Genomic DNA, 18,070 nt, shown 5'->3' on the forward strand with positions numbered 1-18,070 from the left:
GAAAATGCTTAGCCCTATTAATCTTAAAAGTATTATGTAGAGTATTTAAGTCTAAAAAGTTGAGACCACCAAATTCATAATTATTCATAACAACACTTTTTTTGATATAATTGGCACAATTCTTCCAGATGAAGTCAAAAAGCATTCTATCACTATCTTTACAAATTTTACTGTCCAGGTGCAAAGAGAGAGCTGCGTCTGTAAGCCAGGATATCCCTTCAGCCTTGGTAAGTAAGACTCTGCCTTTGAGATAAGTCCCTTTTCAACCACTGGTTCAGTTTTTTTAATGATTGGACATCTCATTTTCTGATCTTTAGAGATAATAATACCTAAGTACGTAACTTCTTCCTTGATTGGAATGTTGCAAATAGTTTGTTTATTACAATCTTTTAGAGGCCTTTGAAAACTGCTTAATTACTTGAATGGCGACAGGTATGTGGCTTACCTTTTTTTTAAAGATTGTGGTATCGACGCAAGCTGACTGATGATAATATCCCTACCCACAATAGAAATTCCTTGTACTGTTACCGACATGAGTAACAGTACAAGACAGATAAGGGGAAATCGGGCATCCCTGACGAATTCCCCGTTTCAGATTAAATCTAGGTGAAGTTCCATTTTTCAGTTTGATAGAGCTATTCCCAGCTTCTCAAGTCTCTTAACTGGGCCAGCCTGGCCGTACATCTGATCCAACAGCTCCTCAGAGATCGCGCCTCGATTCTCGGAACGCAAATAAGAGCTTTGGGACGGCCTGTAGGATGGCAGAGCGGAACGGGGAGTGAGGAAACGACAAATAAGAGAGTTAGTAACTGTTTAGTTTGCCAGTACATTAAAATATGGCACATTAGAAACTCAATCAAACTTTCCGCCCTTCACTGTTTGTGTAGCGCCTCATAAAGCGCTGTTCTAACCGCATTCCATAATGTCATTTCACTTTGACATCACTGATGTTGATTTTGTTGAATGTGGGGTGAATTCAATCTCCAAACGTTTTGCACCAGTTTGCAGCGTTTTCGGAATGAATGACATGTTTCGTTGTAGAACGTGCCACAACGGGCTTCGAGGTATGTTTTCTCCCATTTAGTGGGCGTGTCACAGGTGTTACCTAATCGGCTGCGACAAGTTTGTAAACACAACGGTGTTAAAAAGGCAGGAAAATGGAGTGCGCTTGTGTACACAATAAGGTGTTCGAGGCACCACCGTTTCTGTAGAAAAAAACGTTTTGCTACGTTTTGTCGGCACTGAACTCGCCCCAGATGTGTGGATGGGAAGCAGGATCATTAAAATGAATAGGCCTACTGAACAGCGCTGACTGGTGAAGCACCTCTCCAGAGACTTTGCGCATTTACGCACGAGCCACAGCAACACAAATTTATATTTAAATCTCTCGACACGCCGATAGGATCGGTGAAGATCTAATTATAATTTATGTTTTGTTTTCTTCTACACATCCAAAAGGTCTCACACATGGTGCGTTCCATTTGACATGGGAAGTCGGAATTTCTGAGTTCAAAGTTGGAAATTTCAAAGGGAACGCCCCCTTAAGTCAGATTTCTGACTTGGAAAGTCGGGAGAACCGCACTAACCCGACTTCGTGATCCAAGATGGCTGCTCCAAGTATCAACAGTCAGTGAAAGCTGTAGTTTGTGCGTTTTATTAGCACCTATCTATACTTTTGTCTCATAAATTTTCGTACACAAAGTGCTGTCCATACTGCTGTCTGTGGACGTGTTGCTACAGTGTAGTATGAGTAAATGCTACATGGCTAACCTGGCTAATTGTAAACAATGGCTGGCCGAGCAAGGTTTTCAGACTTTTTGTAATTGGAACGCCGTCAACTCAGATACAACGTCATTCCCAGCTCCGACCTCCGAGGTAAATGGAACGCACCAACAGTCCAGGTTCATACAGTGAAATTGTTTGGAGTAAAGCAACCGCCCTCCAGATAAATCCTCAGCTCCTTCAGAGTGTCTAAATATGGATTATAGCTAAAAAGTTTAATTATGTTTCCTCTGTCTGTCCTGTCAAGTTTATTATTGCAGTTTTTTTGTTTTGTCCCCCAATATTTGCTGTGATTTTACTCCAAAGATGGAAACATTTAAATGCCAGCAGCCTCTAATTGTCAAAGTAAATCATCAAAGAAAGCATTCATACATACAAGCCAATAAAGAAATCACCTGGAAAGCTACAGTGACTGGTGGATGTGGGGTAAAATGTCCATGCAGGTGTGGTCTCTAAATCTGATAAAATTATTAGTTGGTGGGTGGCAGGTGGATGATTTATGTGTAGCCTATATGAGTATTCCGGTAATGTCTGAGTCGATCCACAGATCACAACAATTCAGCTACTATAATCGTGACAAAACAGTTCACTCAGCTGCAGAAGTCAAATTATAGGCTGTAATATCAAGCAGAGCATTCAGACCTGATCTGCTGTGTTTCATGTTATAATAATAATAGTGCCCATGTAGTCTGCACATGTCATTCCAACAGTAGAGTCCTGTGGTGACAGTTTTAATTGGGACTATATTAAGATACATTTCACTGTGTCATTTCGTAAAGGGGTTGATGATAAAATGCTCTCCTCATCAAGCTGAACGGGTTGAAATGATGTCCTGTTTACAGACAAAAGCTGCACCGCCAAAGAAAAGTTACTGTACTTCTGTGTAGTGAATAATTAGGCTATTGTAATCTGTGACTGACTCAACAGATACTATAATGTTATAATGTTGGAACCTCGAGATCTGTCTACGAGTTATAATGTTGACAGACATGTTTCTGGATTGTGAAGATATGATCTGTAGCCTTCAGTGCCGAAAGCTGGTCTGCTGCTCTGACAGAGATCACAGCTCAGACAGTGGACAGATGATGCAGCTGGGCAACAGGTCAGATTTAATAGACGTCGCTTTAAAATGAGATCTACAAGGAAAGGGCATCTCATTTTGTTAAATGCCTGTTTCCTTGACTTCTTTGACTCCTAAGACGCACCGTGAGGAGTCGAGGATCGAGGATGCACAAATTTGCTAAATGACAGAGGCCCCCTTTTTTGCTTAGAAAGGTTCCTAACTGAGTGAAGTGACCCAGAAGTATTTAAGTGGCAGCCATAATAAGAGATGGGGGGAGTTCAGCTCCGACGTAGCAATGGAATGGAAACGGTGGTGACTCAAACACACCGTTACAAGGAAACATGTCGTTCAGTTAGAAAACGTTGCAAACCGGGACAGTACGTTTTCAGACTGACCTCGGACCTGGTCAAATTCTCTAAAAACTAAGGGGAACTCGCCCAAGGAAAGGTGCTTCTATACTTCCTTTCTTATCTCCTTTAGCATAGGGTACACTGGACCATTACCAAAAGAAAATAAATGTAAATGCTCCGTATTTGTATAGCGCCTTTCTAGTCTTTTCGACCACTCAAACTCTATAGGAGAGGAAAGGAGATAATGCCGTCCACAATTCCTTGCGGTGTCTTGCTCAGGAACACAACGGTGTCTCACAGTGGATTAGAACCTGGGTCTCTCGCACCAAAGGCATGTGTCTTATCCACTGCACCATCACCACCCTATTAGTTATTTTTGGCCAATGTATTGCAGCCTTCAGCAATTTCATTGATTAATTTTACTTCAGTCACAGATGCTGACACCTTTGCCTTAATAAAGGCAGGGATCACGCTGGATGTCCTCCTGAGTAAATGTAATGTATTATTTATATACAGTTATTGGGATTCATGTTGATAAGTGAGAGCAAGCATTCAACTATTTGGTGACTGATAGGCTACCGTATACGCCTTTTTGCAACTTTGGTAATGAAGTAATATATTCCACCGTGTTGTCCACCTTTAGACGGCCTGCATTACAACAACATGGGGCGCAGTGTCAAAGATGCACTTTTTGTAGTCCATCTTCAGAACATTGTAGTTTCATCATGGCAGGTCACGTTAGTAACATCCATCGTTGCATAATTACGTCACCTAGATAAGAGCTGTCGGATTTTCCTAGAGCCACTGTTGTCTTTTCTTAAGTCTTTATAAATTCTCCTTCACACCTTTCCTTGACCTCATGAAGTTTTCCATCAAGATCAAGGAAAAGTGGTAAGGAAAGGACTTTTGGACCGCAGTCAAGAGGGTTGTATCCAAGACGTATAATGATGTATAATCACAGCAGCAGAAACGTTTAAATTTCACACACAGATTATGTATTATTTTTTATTTAATTTTAATTTTGTTTATATCTTAACCTCTGGTCTATGTATGCACTCTGTCTTTGTTTTGGAATTGTAATAAGGAACTGAAAATGAAAAAAACTCTCCATAATTTCCAGTACTTATAAACCCCTATTTACATGTGCGAAAAGGAGTAGGAAGAAGTAAAACTTGTGTACTCCTACCCCTTTATACCCTTACTACCATATTTAAATTTTTATTTATAAATAGCTACAAAATAATAGGTCTACAGAGATAATAAATCTATAATTAAAATTATATTCACATACATATATTTACACAAAAACATTTGTACACATTCTTCAAATGATTCAATATAACCCCATGTGATTATTAGCACTGTATTTCTCTGTACCTCTGAAATTTCTTTTTAACATCTTTTTAAAATGGAATATGTTTGAACATTGCTTTAATTCACTTTTTAGTTTATTCTACAATTTAACACCACCAACAGATAAACACAAACTTTTCTTAGTAGTTCGAAAACTGGGGGTCTTCAAATATCACTTTCCCCTTAAGTCGTAGACCCCCTCTCTTTCAGAAAACCTTTATATTGCCAGGCAATAAATTGCTTCTAGCCTTGAACAAAATCACTGCAGTTCAGCTAGATCAAGTACTTTTAATGCTTTAGAGTTTTTCTAGAATTTTTGAGAATTGTGGCAGTAGAGACAGGCCTGTAATTTGTGAAGTAGTGTTTATCTCCAGTTTTGTATGGAGGTATGACTTTTGCTGTTTTCATTTTTGTTGGAAATTGACCAGTTTGGAATGGCAAATTAAAGATATGAGTTAATGGTTTTAATATCCCCTCAATTCCATTTTTTACTATCTTCATATCTATCTCATAACTATCTTCATATTTTGTTAAAATGCAAAACTAAAGCATCCACTGATTAGATGCATTTTTTATTTGTTTTTCTTCTACTGCTTTAAGAAACATTGAACTTTGATTTCTTTCAATAAGATTTTCATATCTGTTTTCGATTATCTGCGGAATAGAAATTCTTCCAGCTAAATCTGGTCCTACATTTGCAAAATATTTATTAAAATTATTGACAACGTCCTTCATGTTATTAATGTTCTTTTCATTACCAGTTAAATACTGGTGCATAATTAGTCGCATGCCCTTCGTTATAATACTGTTTAGTATATTCCATGTACCCTTCATATTATTTTTATTATTATCTAATAGTTTACTATAGTATAGTGAAGCACACTCTTCTCTTTCACATTTTTCTGGTGAGTCGGTTGAATGATGTTTAAACGTTGCTATCATTCACTTATTTTGCAGTTCACTAAAACCGAGCAGCTTCTGACCTGTGCCCAAACCTCCTGGAGGTGAAGAAAAGCCACATTATTTCCATTTACAAGGGCAAAGATGTTTATTAGTATAGTTGTGCCATTCCCAGAAAAAATACTTCCTTTCGCTATGTTAGAAACATGAAGTGCAGCGTCACACACTGCTGACGTGTGTAAAACACATGACTTCTATGTAAGCCCACACTGTGTCTTGATGTACAGCCTATGTGCATTGTCATGTTGGAATGTGTACCAACAATGACATGTCCACTGCAATAGCAATTTTATTTCATTTACTCCCCAGATCGGAACATCCCAGCTACTGCAACCTGACTTCATGACATGACAGTGTGAGCTATGGGCATCAACCCTGATTTTAAAGTATTTAACCTGTCTTTGAATCCTAAACTCATGAAGCAAAGATTAGGTTATCTGTTGCTTGACCAGACCTTATAGCATATCTACATTGTATCTGCTTAGAGTTAATAATATTGGCTGGCCAAACTGATAGTTTCATTGGAATGCTCAGTAGTTCATCCACTAATTAGCAACCCTTCTAGTATCACAAATGTTTCCATGTATGAATCATGTCCCTTTACCCATCTTACCGAAGAAAAAGAAAAGGTTATAATATGAAGTTGTGTGTGAGTGTAAGGTCGCCTTCAGACTGAATTTAGCTCCGTTTGAATATATATTGAATGAGGGCAGTCTGGCAGGCACACCAATGCAGCCCTCTACGTTGTTTTAATGCATGGCTGTTTTCTGTCTGCTTGCAGGCCAAGAGGGCAGGCAAGTCATCATAATATTAGCAGATATGAATGAAATGAACAAACAAATCTGTTGGCTGAGTTGTGGTATAGCTTGTTTATTAATGGTATATTTTTGCATAGGGAAACATACTCATTTCCAGTAATGAATCCATCAGCATTTACTGATAGCAATGGCTATATATGGTTATAATGACATATAATCAAAGATGTTAATATCCCCCACAGCAGATGAATAACACTAGGTCAGAAACACTGGTTCAGACAGCTGTCAATCAAACTACGATACATTCAAACAGCAACAGAAAGTCCAACCTTGAACAGACAACTGTCAGTCCATGACTTCGATTTAGATGGCTATAAGAAAACATATATATGCTGCAGTGTTCCTGTCCCTGTTTAAATGCAGTGTTAGAGGAACAGTTTACATCATGAAATAAAGGTTGATTATTGACATTTGCTTGAGCTGAACAACATCTAAAGGAAAAAGTATGCTCTTGTTAAAGCTGCTACAAACTGTATCCAGTCCAGAGCAGCAGCCTTTTCCACAGTGACCATCTCAGGCCAGGGTTAGCCCACCAGCGCTCTCAGGCTGGAACATAGATTTGGCATTATTGCTGGTTTCTGATTGGCTGTCAGGTGTCAATTAAAATCATATATTAAGACAAGTTAATTAGTCAAATCAGACAACAAAACTCTGGTATAGTTAATTGGTCTATTGGTAACCATAGCAATAGTACTGATGATGGTTTTCTCAAATGTGTTTCCGGTATGTTAATGCACTCTGAGGTCACAAAATAGACTCAGGTCAGAGGGGGACCTTATCATGTCTCATCAATTTTCAAAGATTTTGGGTGGTTATTCTGTAGCTAAATGAACAATACAATGGCCTGAAGTACAGTTAATGTGGTCTGCGCAGATTGTAGTCATGCAATAACTGATGAAAGCTGAACATGCCTATGCTCTCTCTGATGTAAGGGATATATATCTTAAAGCAAGCAAAGCAGTCATTTACTATTAATATTTGAAAAGTTCTGAGAAAAAATCCTTAAAATATGAGACTGCATTAAAATTTTCTCTGAGAAACAACTTTCATTCATTACAAACTTTCTTCAGCACATGGAGTAAACTGTGTGCAGAAGCAATGTACCCGCAGATACAGAAAGGAATCAATATGGCATCACTGTCAGAAAAACTTGTAGCTCTATAAAATCAGATTTTCAGAAACAGAATTCAGAATTACAGAAACTGTTTCGAATGGCCATTTAAAAAAAACATTTGCATTGTGTGCAAGTATGAAACAGATAAAAGAAACACATTTAAGTTTAAGTAAATGGTTTTCAGGCAACAGCAGCAGTAGGGTAGAGTGTTGAATAACATGTACAGTTTATAGAAAAGAGCCCTCTATGAAAAGATAAGATATCCAACAGTCCCTTTGTTCCTCACACAGCAGTAAGCTTAACAGGAATCACTAGCAGCAGAACTACTGTTCACTTAGTTATTACTGCCTACAATACTAACCATAACCTGCCGACCACAATCATAAAGCAGTTCTGATATGATGCATCTTAATTTATTCTCTACTAACAGTGCTAACAGTGATCAGAACAGCAATTGGTTTGCACCACAGAGTAAAGAAAAATCTAGAGGGAACACCAAAACGACATCGTAGTCAACAAATTTCAGATCTTTGACAATGCACTTTTATAGAAAGTGGCTGTCTCTACAGTTCATTTTTCAGGGGGCGAAACTAGAATCCTGTCAGATTAGCAGCTTCAGCAACTCTGTTTTTTTAACTGTCAAGTTGAACCAGTGGTTACTTTATTAACGTTGGGGATTCTGACAACTGCAAAACTGTAAGTGGTTTCCAAATATTATGGAAGAAATTAGGAAGTACTAATTAATGCATACTTAGAAGTGCAGGACCTTTACCTTCAAGCCCTTGTCAAACCAGTTCACACAATGCTGATTAAGCCTATCACTGCCAGAAGGGGGAGACAAAGGTCCCGCACTGCAGGTTTAACTAATAGCACCCCAGTAAATCAAGAATTGTAAAGTAGAATAAATTTATACCAGATCTGTAAATGAACCAGTATGCAATGATTTATTCAGTTCCTGTTTAGTTCCAGTTATTAAGTTCCTGAATATCTCATGCTGAAGCAATGCTGGATCAAAGGCTAAACAGCACATAATCATTGACTAAATACTGTATCTTTATTATGTAAATATTAGTCTCTATGTGTCTCAGGTTATGTAGCACATTATACTCAGTTGTCACTTTGCATACATTATTGTGTCCTTGTTAATATGATATGTTGAATTACGTGTTAATGTAAATGTGCACTGAACATAATGCAACGGACCCATAGTACCGTAAGCACAGGCCATTTCCTTCAAAACAGCATTCACAGCTAACATCTCTCTTATCTAATGCTGTGGACTGAAAGCAATTTAACATAACAACATTAATTAAAGGAGGGACTGGGTTGTTTAAGTCATGATCTAATGGCGCCTTCTCCATTAAAAAAAACATACAAAAATAGTGGTAATTAATGGTGGATTAGCAATCAAGTAAGGATGCATTTGAAGTAACAACTAAGTATAATGCAGCAATATATTATACTATATTAATCAATGACTACAGTAATTAATGTGTGTAATAGTGCAATGATCAGTTATATGTTATGTCTCATTTAGTAAATGATTTGCAGTTAATCAGCAACATACCTTTTTCACAGTAAATATTTTGACTTTTTATAGTAGGAAAATCACAGGTGTTATTAACATAATTAACAATGGCCCAGTAAACCATGAGAGCGTGTGCAAGGACAGTGAGCCAGCATGCAAAATGCAGGACCCTGAAACTTAAGCAGCCAAATGGATTTCAGCCATCATTCATTTTATTACCTACACCTGTGCTTTTCCAACTGTGACGTGGAAATTATCATTAACACACTGGATCACTACTGCTATTGTTTCAACACTTTTCAGGAAATACTTGGTAGCTAATCATCTATTAGCATTAAGTTGCTAATGGGTTCCCTATTCTCTCTTTGGTAAGTCTTCAAATGTTCACTGCCTTGCTGTAAATGCTTTGCCATACTTTTTGCCTGATTTAGAATGGACAGCCTTTTTCCAGTGCTACTCTGTAAGGAGGTGAAAACAGGACACAGCTGCAGTCCCTGAACATAATCCAACCTAAAATGAAGAACCATGAGTCTCTCAGTGTTTCCTCTAGGTTTTCTTCAACTCTTTGGGTTGTTTTATGGCTTGTCACCTCAGGACCTGGACAGCCCATCCTGCCTATACAGGGATGGTAATGTTATCAACACTGAGCATCACCCCTAGGCTAAAGGGTCTCACATGGCCTTGGACACATATTGCAAACCACAGCATACAAAAGAACTTAAATTAAACTAGCAGTAAAATCATAGGCACTGCTTGTTTTGGTTGGTGTTTTTTTTTTCAGTTGTCATGCTGTTGACCTGCTGGTTTATTTAAATAGAGCAGAGAAAGTAATGAGTTTGCAAGCACTTTTTTCTTGAGGAGAGGACAATGTTTGCGTGACAGCTGATCTGATGTATATTGTTATCAATTAAATTTTATTTATATAGCGCCAATTCATAACAAAAGAGATTTCACTGCACTTTTTTTAGAGCAGGTCTAGACGTACTCTTTGTAATATTATTTACAGAGACCCAACAATTGTTTTCTCTCCAAGTTCAATTTCATGACAAACACATTATCCTCACCTCATTAAAAATTTTGACCTGAAGGTGGGTAATTTCCAGATTGATTGTTAAAAAACTGGACTTTTCTACACAACGTCCCTTCTCACAAGAATCAGAAGTGTCCACTTTGATTGGCAACTGTGATATGAATAGTTACTGAGAGCAGCATGGTATTTTACCTTGTTTGAGAGGTTTGACATAGAGGCCTGGGCATAATTTATGTCTTATTGCATGTAGCTGGCACACCTTTAGAAAACAGTGGATTAGTCTTCCACTCAGTTGGCGGTGTTCGGTAGGGAAGCTATTTGGCTTTCTTTTGTAGTTTCTGTTGTCAAACTGACAGTGATAGAGAAAAGTAGAAAGGAATAGAAATGAAGAGGTATCACTTCATAACCTGCTTCAACACAGAATCAAATCTCTTCTGACAGCCAGGAGCCATACATCCAAATAATGACAAACTCTGAAAATGCACTGCCTTTAAGCTATCTGCCTTTATATAGTGCACACATAATGTCTACAAGTTAAGGTTTAGAATTCAAATCAGTTTTTATCTTGGCTTGAAGCACAGCTTTCTGGTAGACAATATGAAGCCGTATTAAGATTCCCAAAGTACGATGTGCACAGTGATTTTGGTCATCAGCTGGAGAAGACACAATAATCACAAAGCCACTACAGTTTTCTGTAATACAATACATCAGCCCTACAATATATACAACCTTTGTACATCTTACAGCATTCATTTATTTTAGCTGTAGAAGAGAGGTGATTTAAATGTATAGAACGTTTTGACAGAAGTTTTTGGTTTAGTATTGACTTGTGCAGTGTTATATTAAACTGGTTTTGGTTTTATTGTGTCCACAAACTAAAGAGACTTTAGTTCTGTCCAGCTTTATTTTTCTGTCTGTGGGCCCAGATGTTCTCCCTTTAATCCCTGTAGTGCACTTGCTAATAGGCAACCAGTACACACACGTCACACACATCACAACTGAGTGAACCACAGTCAGTCCTATCATGGGTTAATACTATGCGGTCTTAGATCACCGTGGTCATACTGTTTGACATTATTATGATTGATTGAAAAAGGGAGTACAAACATGAAATTGTAATTACAACTTGGTCTGGTATCTGTGAAATTAGCCAATCGCTTTCAAGTTGAACAATCACAGTACTAAAATCAACTTCACCCCAAGCTGCTGTTACTCTTCAGTAGACAAATTTTGAATTATCTCCGACCAATTGAACAGATTTCCATCAGATGTTTCAGTAGCAATAGTGCCATCTTGTGGCCATTTATAAAACACTTAACTTAAATTCCTAATATTCTAATATTCAATAATATTCAAGACCCGGGACCTGAATTAGCCAGGTCTGGTAGTGTCCTGCTGTACTGCTGCAGGTCTCAGGTCTGTGTGTCAAAATGTCTAATACCTGAGGGATCCAAGCAGATTCTCCATCAACTCTGATCAGATGCTGTATCATTGTTATTGCAGGAGAAAATGTTTTTTAAGCAGAGTACAAACTGTAAAGTGCAGAAACATACCATGTATTACTTTTTTTATTTGTTGGAGCATCATCATCATCATTCTGCCAGTGTTACTGTTCTCCCTCTGGGTCCACCACAATTTGGATCAAATGTTTGGGTATCGGACGGGTCTGACTGTCCATTTTGGATCATATATAAAACTGGAATGGTGAACACTTCTGCTCCAACCTTCCTGAACTGTGAATGTTGTGTTAAGACAAATCTATTAGTTTAGTCTATGTCCATTTCTGACTAAACAAATATTCTTCTGCTATTTTAAATGTTTGGTAAAACTTTTCTTACCATTTAACTGGTCATATTAAAAGTGTGTAATTTTGCATAATTCATCCCATACAAAGCCCACATATTTCAGGACAAGATTTGGGTATTCTAAAACTGTTGCTGGCAACTGCTGATCAGTGTGATATCAGTGTGCAGTGTGCAGCCTTAGCGGAGGTATGCACTCTTAGGGTGCATTCCAGTTCACACTAACTTAACTTGACTTCACTGCCATTTTCACCCATCACCATTCATCATCCCTCACATGGCTAAACTATACTACCAGCCAACCCACAATTTTTTGCATTTCATGGGTCCCTTACTCTGTGGCACCATCTTAAGAGGGCCAAACTAAAACGCACGAGACTTACACATTCTATGCATCCCTTTAATAACTGAATCCATGTTGTACATATTTTCATACACACTCCTGTGTTTAAAACTACAATTCTACAAGCAATATAACTATAACAACTCAAGAAATAACTAAAAAGTTGAGTAAGAATAGTGTTAAGTGCATGCATTCATATAAAACTCAAACTCATCTACAGCCTTTTGTTGTATCTTGTCACATGATTAGTCATGTGGTCAGTGTCATTATACAGGCAAATGGACGGAGTACTATTGGCCAATCATAGAACTGCAGAGCCTTGGAGCCCAAACCAAAGCATGTTTAACATGTTTCCATTAGATGGGATTGAGTGGCTTGGCCACATTGGCTAAATGCCTGACAAATTATTCAAATTTTAATATAGTATAAGACCTTCCCTGCAATAAATACTATCAAATGTGATTGCATGTATTTAATAATTAATCTCAAAACAGGATGTAGACAAAGCAAAGTCCCATTTTCAGATCCAAGGTAGCCATACTTTAAGAATACCCTAAAATAACGTTTAACACACGTCAAATTTTCAACACTGTGTGAGTGCTGTGTCACACACAGTCAGTGGGTTCATTCTGTGTCAAATCAGATAGTTTTATGTTTACATCTTAAATTTTGATCAAACCATGAAAAATCTTGTTACATTTAACCATGAAGACAACATAGAAGGAACTTTTAATTTCACACACAAACTTGGCTTGCCATAAATCAGTTTCTGTTTATGCTAAAGCCCCTGAAATTTTCAAAAAAAAAACAATCAAATACTGTATTATCAGCCTGAAGTATGAAATAGCCATATGTTTATACAATGCATCCAGTGTTCACAGCGCTTCACTGTTGCCACATTTTCTTATGTTACAGCGTTATTCCAAAATGAAAGAAATCCATTATTTTCCTAAATATTCTACTAATAATACCCCATAATGACAACATGAAAGAAGTTTGTTTGAAATCTTTGCAAATGTATTAAAAAATAAATTACATAATACACAGCATCCTGTTTCCACTGTTCATCCTTGAGATGTTTCTACAACTTGATTGGAGTCCACCTGTGGTTAAATTCAGTTGATTGGACATGACTTGGAAAGGCACACCCCTGTCTATAGAAGGTCCCACAGTTAACAGTACATGTCAGAGCACAAACCAAGCCATGACGTCCAAGGAATTGTCTGTAGACCTCCAAGACAGGATTGTATCGCGGCACAGATCTGGGGAAGGGTACAGAACATTTCTGCAGCATTGAAGGTCCCACTGAACACCGTGGCCTTCGTCTTAAAAGAACGGGAGAAACTGCCCCAAACTAGGTATGCCAAGCTTGTAGCATCATACTCAAAAAGACTTGAGGCTATAATTGGTGTCATAGGTGCTTGAACAAAGTATTGAGCAGTGCTGATTGTGCCTTTTTGTTTTCTATTTTTAATAAATTTGCAAACATTTCAAACAAACTTCTTTGAAGTTGTCATTATGGGGTATTGTTTGTAGAATTTTGAGGAAAATATTGAATTTCATCCATTTTGGAATAAGGCTGTAACGTGACAAAATGTGGAAAAAGTGAAGCGCTGTGAACAATTTCTGGATGCACTGTACTTTAGGAAACTGCCTGGGTCTGCAAAACCACCCATTGTGCACTTTTTTTCCTGAAGATACTGAACCCTAAAAATGGCCTATGACTTTTTTTTACGGGACTTACTTTTGGTCTTAAACAACATATACGTAAAGTTTGAACACAATCTAAAATGATTTGACCCAGAATGACCCAATGTCAATTTACTTAAGTCCACACACACCTATAAGCCAACACTATTAACAGCAGAGCCACTGAACCAGATCAGTTTTCATAACCCCTATGTATGATCACAAACAAGTATATTTTCCAAAATATCATACTGCTCCTTTCACACTGTAAAAATTTGCTGTGCCTTTAGTTGAAAAGTAGTAGAGAATTTACCTCTGCTGAAGCTAATGAACGCTTTCATTGAGCTAGTATCTCAGCTGGCAGTTAATACACTGCCATTGTTTAACCTAAAACTGTGTACCTGCTACACTGCTAAATGCCAAGCAATCAAACATGCAGCTTTTTTTAAGTGCTTCAAGCTGTACCATGAAAAGTATGATCACGTTCACATAATGGATTATTCTTTAACTAAAGGCAAGGCACATAATGTGTTTTATGAAATATCGTGCAAAATAGAAGTTTAACAACAGGGCTATTATTAAATTTAAAGAAACAGACAGCCCTTCCATCCACTGCTTTCTGATGTAGTACAGAGTACAGACAGGGGAAGGCGAGGAAGAGGAAGAGCAGGATAGAGAGGAAGAGGTATCATCAGTTTGAGCCATGCATTCATTAGGTCAGCACAGCGACCAGAACAGCACCATGCAGTATACATCAGCTTTAAGCTAACTTTAACCAAACCTTAAACCTAGCCCAACCAAAACCTAACTCAAATCAGCACCTTCAGTACAAAATCTGAACCCCTAATAGGCACTGGCTGCTGTCAACTTTAACCCCAAACCCTGGGAAAGGAAAAGATACGGACACCTGTATTCAGACTGAATGCAAAGTGAATTGTGGGGAAAAGTGGAAATGCTTCTGTGAGAGTAGAAAATATTTCACCTTATCACACTTATTTCAACACGGTATGACACTAAAATGTATAAACACAAAGAGACAAGAGGAAAACGGACAAAAACTGGAAGAAAATATCAGACTGAACTATGTTTTTATCCGAGTTGTCATACTTAAACAGCCACTCTACACACATGGTCGATGTATGCGTTGCAAGCTAGTAAGGCGGTGTACAGTTGGTACGCTGGCTGTTTGGATAGCCCCATTTGTAACCTCACCACGCACTGTGGTACTCTGTGAACTTTAAGGGAAATCTAAACTTTACCTTTTTTCTATATCCCACGGATGTCTGCTTTCTAAAATGTCTTCCAAATATAAGAATCCAGTACACTCTACTTGACTCTTCTTCTTTACTGAATATTCACTGCTCAGATTTATGGCAGTGGCCAGAAATATTGTAATATACTTTGGTTTTGTTCTTGGAAAATATCGTACAGGAAAATATTAATGTTTTGATGTAACATCTACAGACTGCAAATACACACTAGCAGTAACACAAGACGGAAATTTGCTTGCTATTCAATCTGATCGCACCTCAACACAGAAACACCAATCCACATCCCCAGGCAACACATTTCACTTGACTGCTTTACAGTTGCAAAGCCTTGGAGATTTAAATATGGCACATATTAGAAAGTATTTTTCAATAAAAATTTATTTCCAATTTATTTTCAGTGTTTTCATCACCAAAAAATGCTGTAGGAAATATAAAAAGGTCAGGGTGCACATATTCTACTAATAGAATATTGGTTTTGGATTGGATTTGCATTGAATTTAACATAGAAATATTTATGGTGATATGTATTATAATTTGATTCTGGATTTTATTCTGCTTCTGCATTCAGATCTTTGACTACACATAGTTGTTGCTATCCCTTGATCTGACATCTTGTTCTTTGTTACGTCTATGGACATGTGGTTTTGAGGTGTCGCCATTACAGCAGAAAAAGATTAATGTTTCGATTCTATTAAATGCTAACCTTATCAAATGTTTAAGAAGATTGTAATATAAGTCAAAATGCAGCATGTACAGTTTTAAGCTAGTAAATTCCTTTTAAAAGATTATTGACTAAACAAAACTGTGAAAAGCCAGCCACAAGAGAATATTGTTTCACTAAAACACTGGCATAATGCAAATATTTTGTCAAGGTTGGACACAAAAAAGCAACCTCATGTTGCAAGTGGTAAACCATCTAGGTATGCCTTCAAACCAACCATGGCACTGTGGCTAGCCTGTCCTTTCATTTATATGCCTCCAGCGCGCCCCTGCCCACACCCTACTGCTACTGTACCAGTCTTCAAGTTGGATTGGGGTTGAGCTATACAGTGCAGAACCAAGGACACTTTCTAGACCTCCACTCATTCTTGGGCTAGACAAGAAACCTGGATTTTGTGCTCAGGTCAAGTCAGTGTGCACAACACCTGCTGTCATAAACACTGACTATACACTATACCCTACCAGCCTGGCCACAGCATCACACCTTTCTCAAAAAGCAATTTAACTTAGGAATAGTGCAAGGCCTACTATGTCTCTTTCTAATCTACCTACATACAAGTACAAGCCTCGTCGTTATGTTCTCTGAGACACAAACAAAATCTACATATCTCCTCAAAACAGTGCAGGGATGAGTTTGGAAATGCAGGAACCATACACACACGCACACACACACACACACACTGCCACAGTTTCCCACATTAAGCTCAGCAGCCAGTTCTACTGAGACTTTTGTTGTGGAAGGTGCATGTCTCCTTCAAACATTGTGCCTTTGGCCGTTTGGATAAGTACTGTCATGACAAATTGATCAGCATCTGAAGGGAAGGAAGCTGCAGGACATTCATGTAAAAAGATGTCCTTTGCTAATGAGGGCTCCCCCTGATACCAGTACTACTGGGCCTATACTGGTGTCACAATTCTAGCATTGTGTGTTGTGTTGGAGGAGGCATGAATACACCTTTTATTTTCCATATTGCGCATTGTTTTCTGATAAAAAAGCACAATCAAACAGTCTTAAAAACATGAGCCTTAGCAGAGCAACTTAATGGCGGATGATTGTCAATAAAAAAGACAAAGCCTCTGTCTTTTGGTGGGAAGAGAGAGAAAAAACTGCGCTGTTTCAACTCTTACTTTTCTTCAGACGTATCAATAACATTAAAAAGTGCAAAGAAACATTACATATTAACAACAGGATCTCTCTTTCTAGTTGGTTCAGAAAATAAGGGAGGCTTATTTGCATATATTGTAAGCAGCACCTGAAGCGGAGAGGGGCATTCTGGGTGTTGAGGGGGATGAGGTCTATGTCTATATACTAGATTTAGTGTAGAAACCCAGGGTACAGGGGTAAAGACTGACATCCATCTCAGGGGAAAAGGCCTCATCCTGTGGACACAGTCAGGTTACAGGCTTCTTAGAATCTGGTGTGTTGAGGCCTGGTTCTGGTCTGCAGTTCATCTGGACCAACCAGACATCTTCATCACTCCCTTACTTAAAAATCACAACTCCCGTCATTTGTGAGAACCATTTAGTGTCAATATAGCATAGTTCATTCTGTGGCTGCAAAATGGCTGAGTAAGAGCAGCGTCATTCTTCCATCCAGGTCTCTTCTGGGTGCATAAACATATATAAATATATTCCACTGTATATTTATATGTGTGTATGACCACATGTTATGCTTCTACAAAGCTGAATATATTTTTCCTCTGGCAATGTCTTGATAACATTGTTTCCTTCCTTCCAGGGCAGTACTGCCATGACAATCATCTTTCCTCCAGAGTTCACTCAGTTGCCCAGGTACCAAGACTGGAACAAAGACAAACACACAATTAAAATGTACACGAGTCAGATTCTAAATGTATAATCTCCGGCTGATTTCAAACATTTTGAAAGAACATAGAACATACTGCTGATTTACCTCAGTCAACAGCAATAAGAAACAAAAAGCACATTTTAGCTCAGTACAGAAGAGATTAGTGCTGTGGTGCTCTGTGTTCACTTCACAACTGTCTCTTCTAGCATCCACCCAAGTGTCAAATCATCCAGCTCAGCGGTGTCCAATCAGCTCATCAGCCATTAGCCTGCAGCTAAACATTCTTAACGTTTTTAGGACCCTTATACACTGTGCAATTTTGAGTTGTCCGGCAATCAAAAATGCTGCTTCTACATTTCTCTGTGCGACACATCTGACATTAACAGGGGATTTACAGCTTGACATACACTGAATACACTGGTCAATCCTACTGTGCACAT

The 18,070-nt window shown here is 38.2% G+C and overlaps 1 protein-coding gene across 5 annotated transcripts in view; it reads right to left on the minus strand.

Annotated features, from left to right (window-relative positions):
- Positions 1-6,358: 6,358 nt before the first annotated feature.
- nfic (nuclear factor I/C) overlaps positions 6,359-18,070 on the minus strand; it is an 81,814-nt gene continuing 70,102 nt past the window's right edge. For all 5 annotated transcript variants that reach the window (XM_046049180.1, XM_046049177.1, XM_046049175.1 and 2 more), the window contains one exon: positions 6,359-17,623. In XM_046049180.1, the coding sequence (XP_045905136.1) occupies positions 17,499-17,623 (125 nt within the window). In that variant the 3' untranslated portion in view covers positions 6,359-17,498. The remainder of the gene's footprint in view (positions 17,624-18,070) is intronic.

The sequence above is a fragment of the Micropterus dolomieu genome, linkage group LG05 (genome assembly GCF_021292245.1).
Source record: "Micropterus dolomieu isolate WLL.071019.BEF.003 ecotype Adirondacks linkage group LG05, ASM2129224v1, whole genome shotgun sequence".
NCBI classification, from domain to species: Eukaryota; Metazoa; Chordata; class Actinopteri; order Centrarchiformes; family Centrarchidae; genus Micropterus; species Micropterus dolomieu.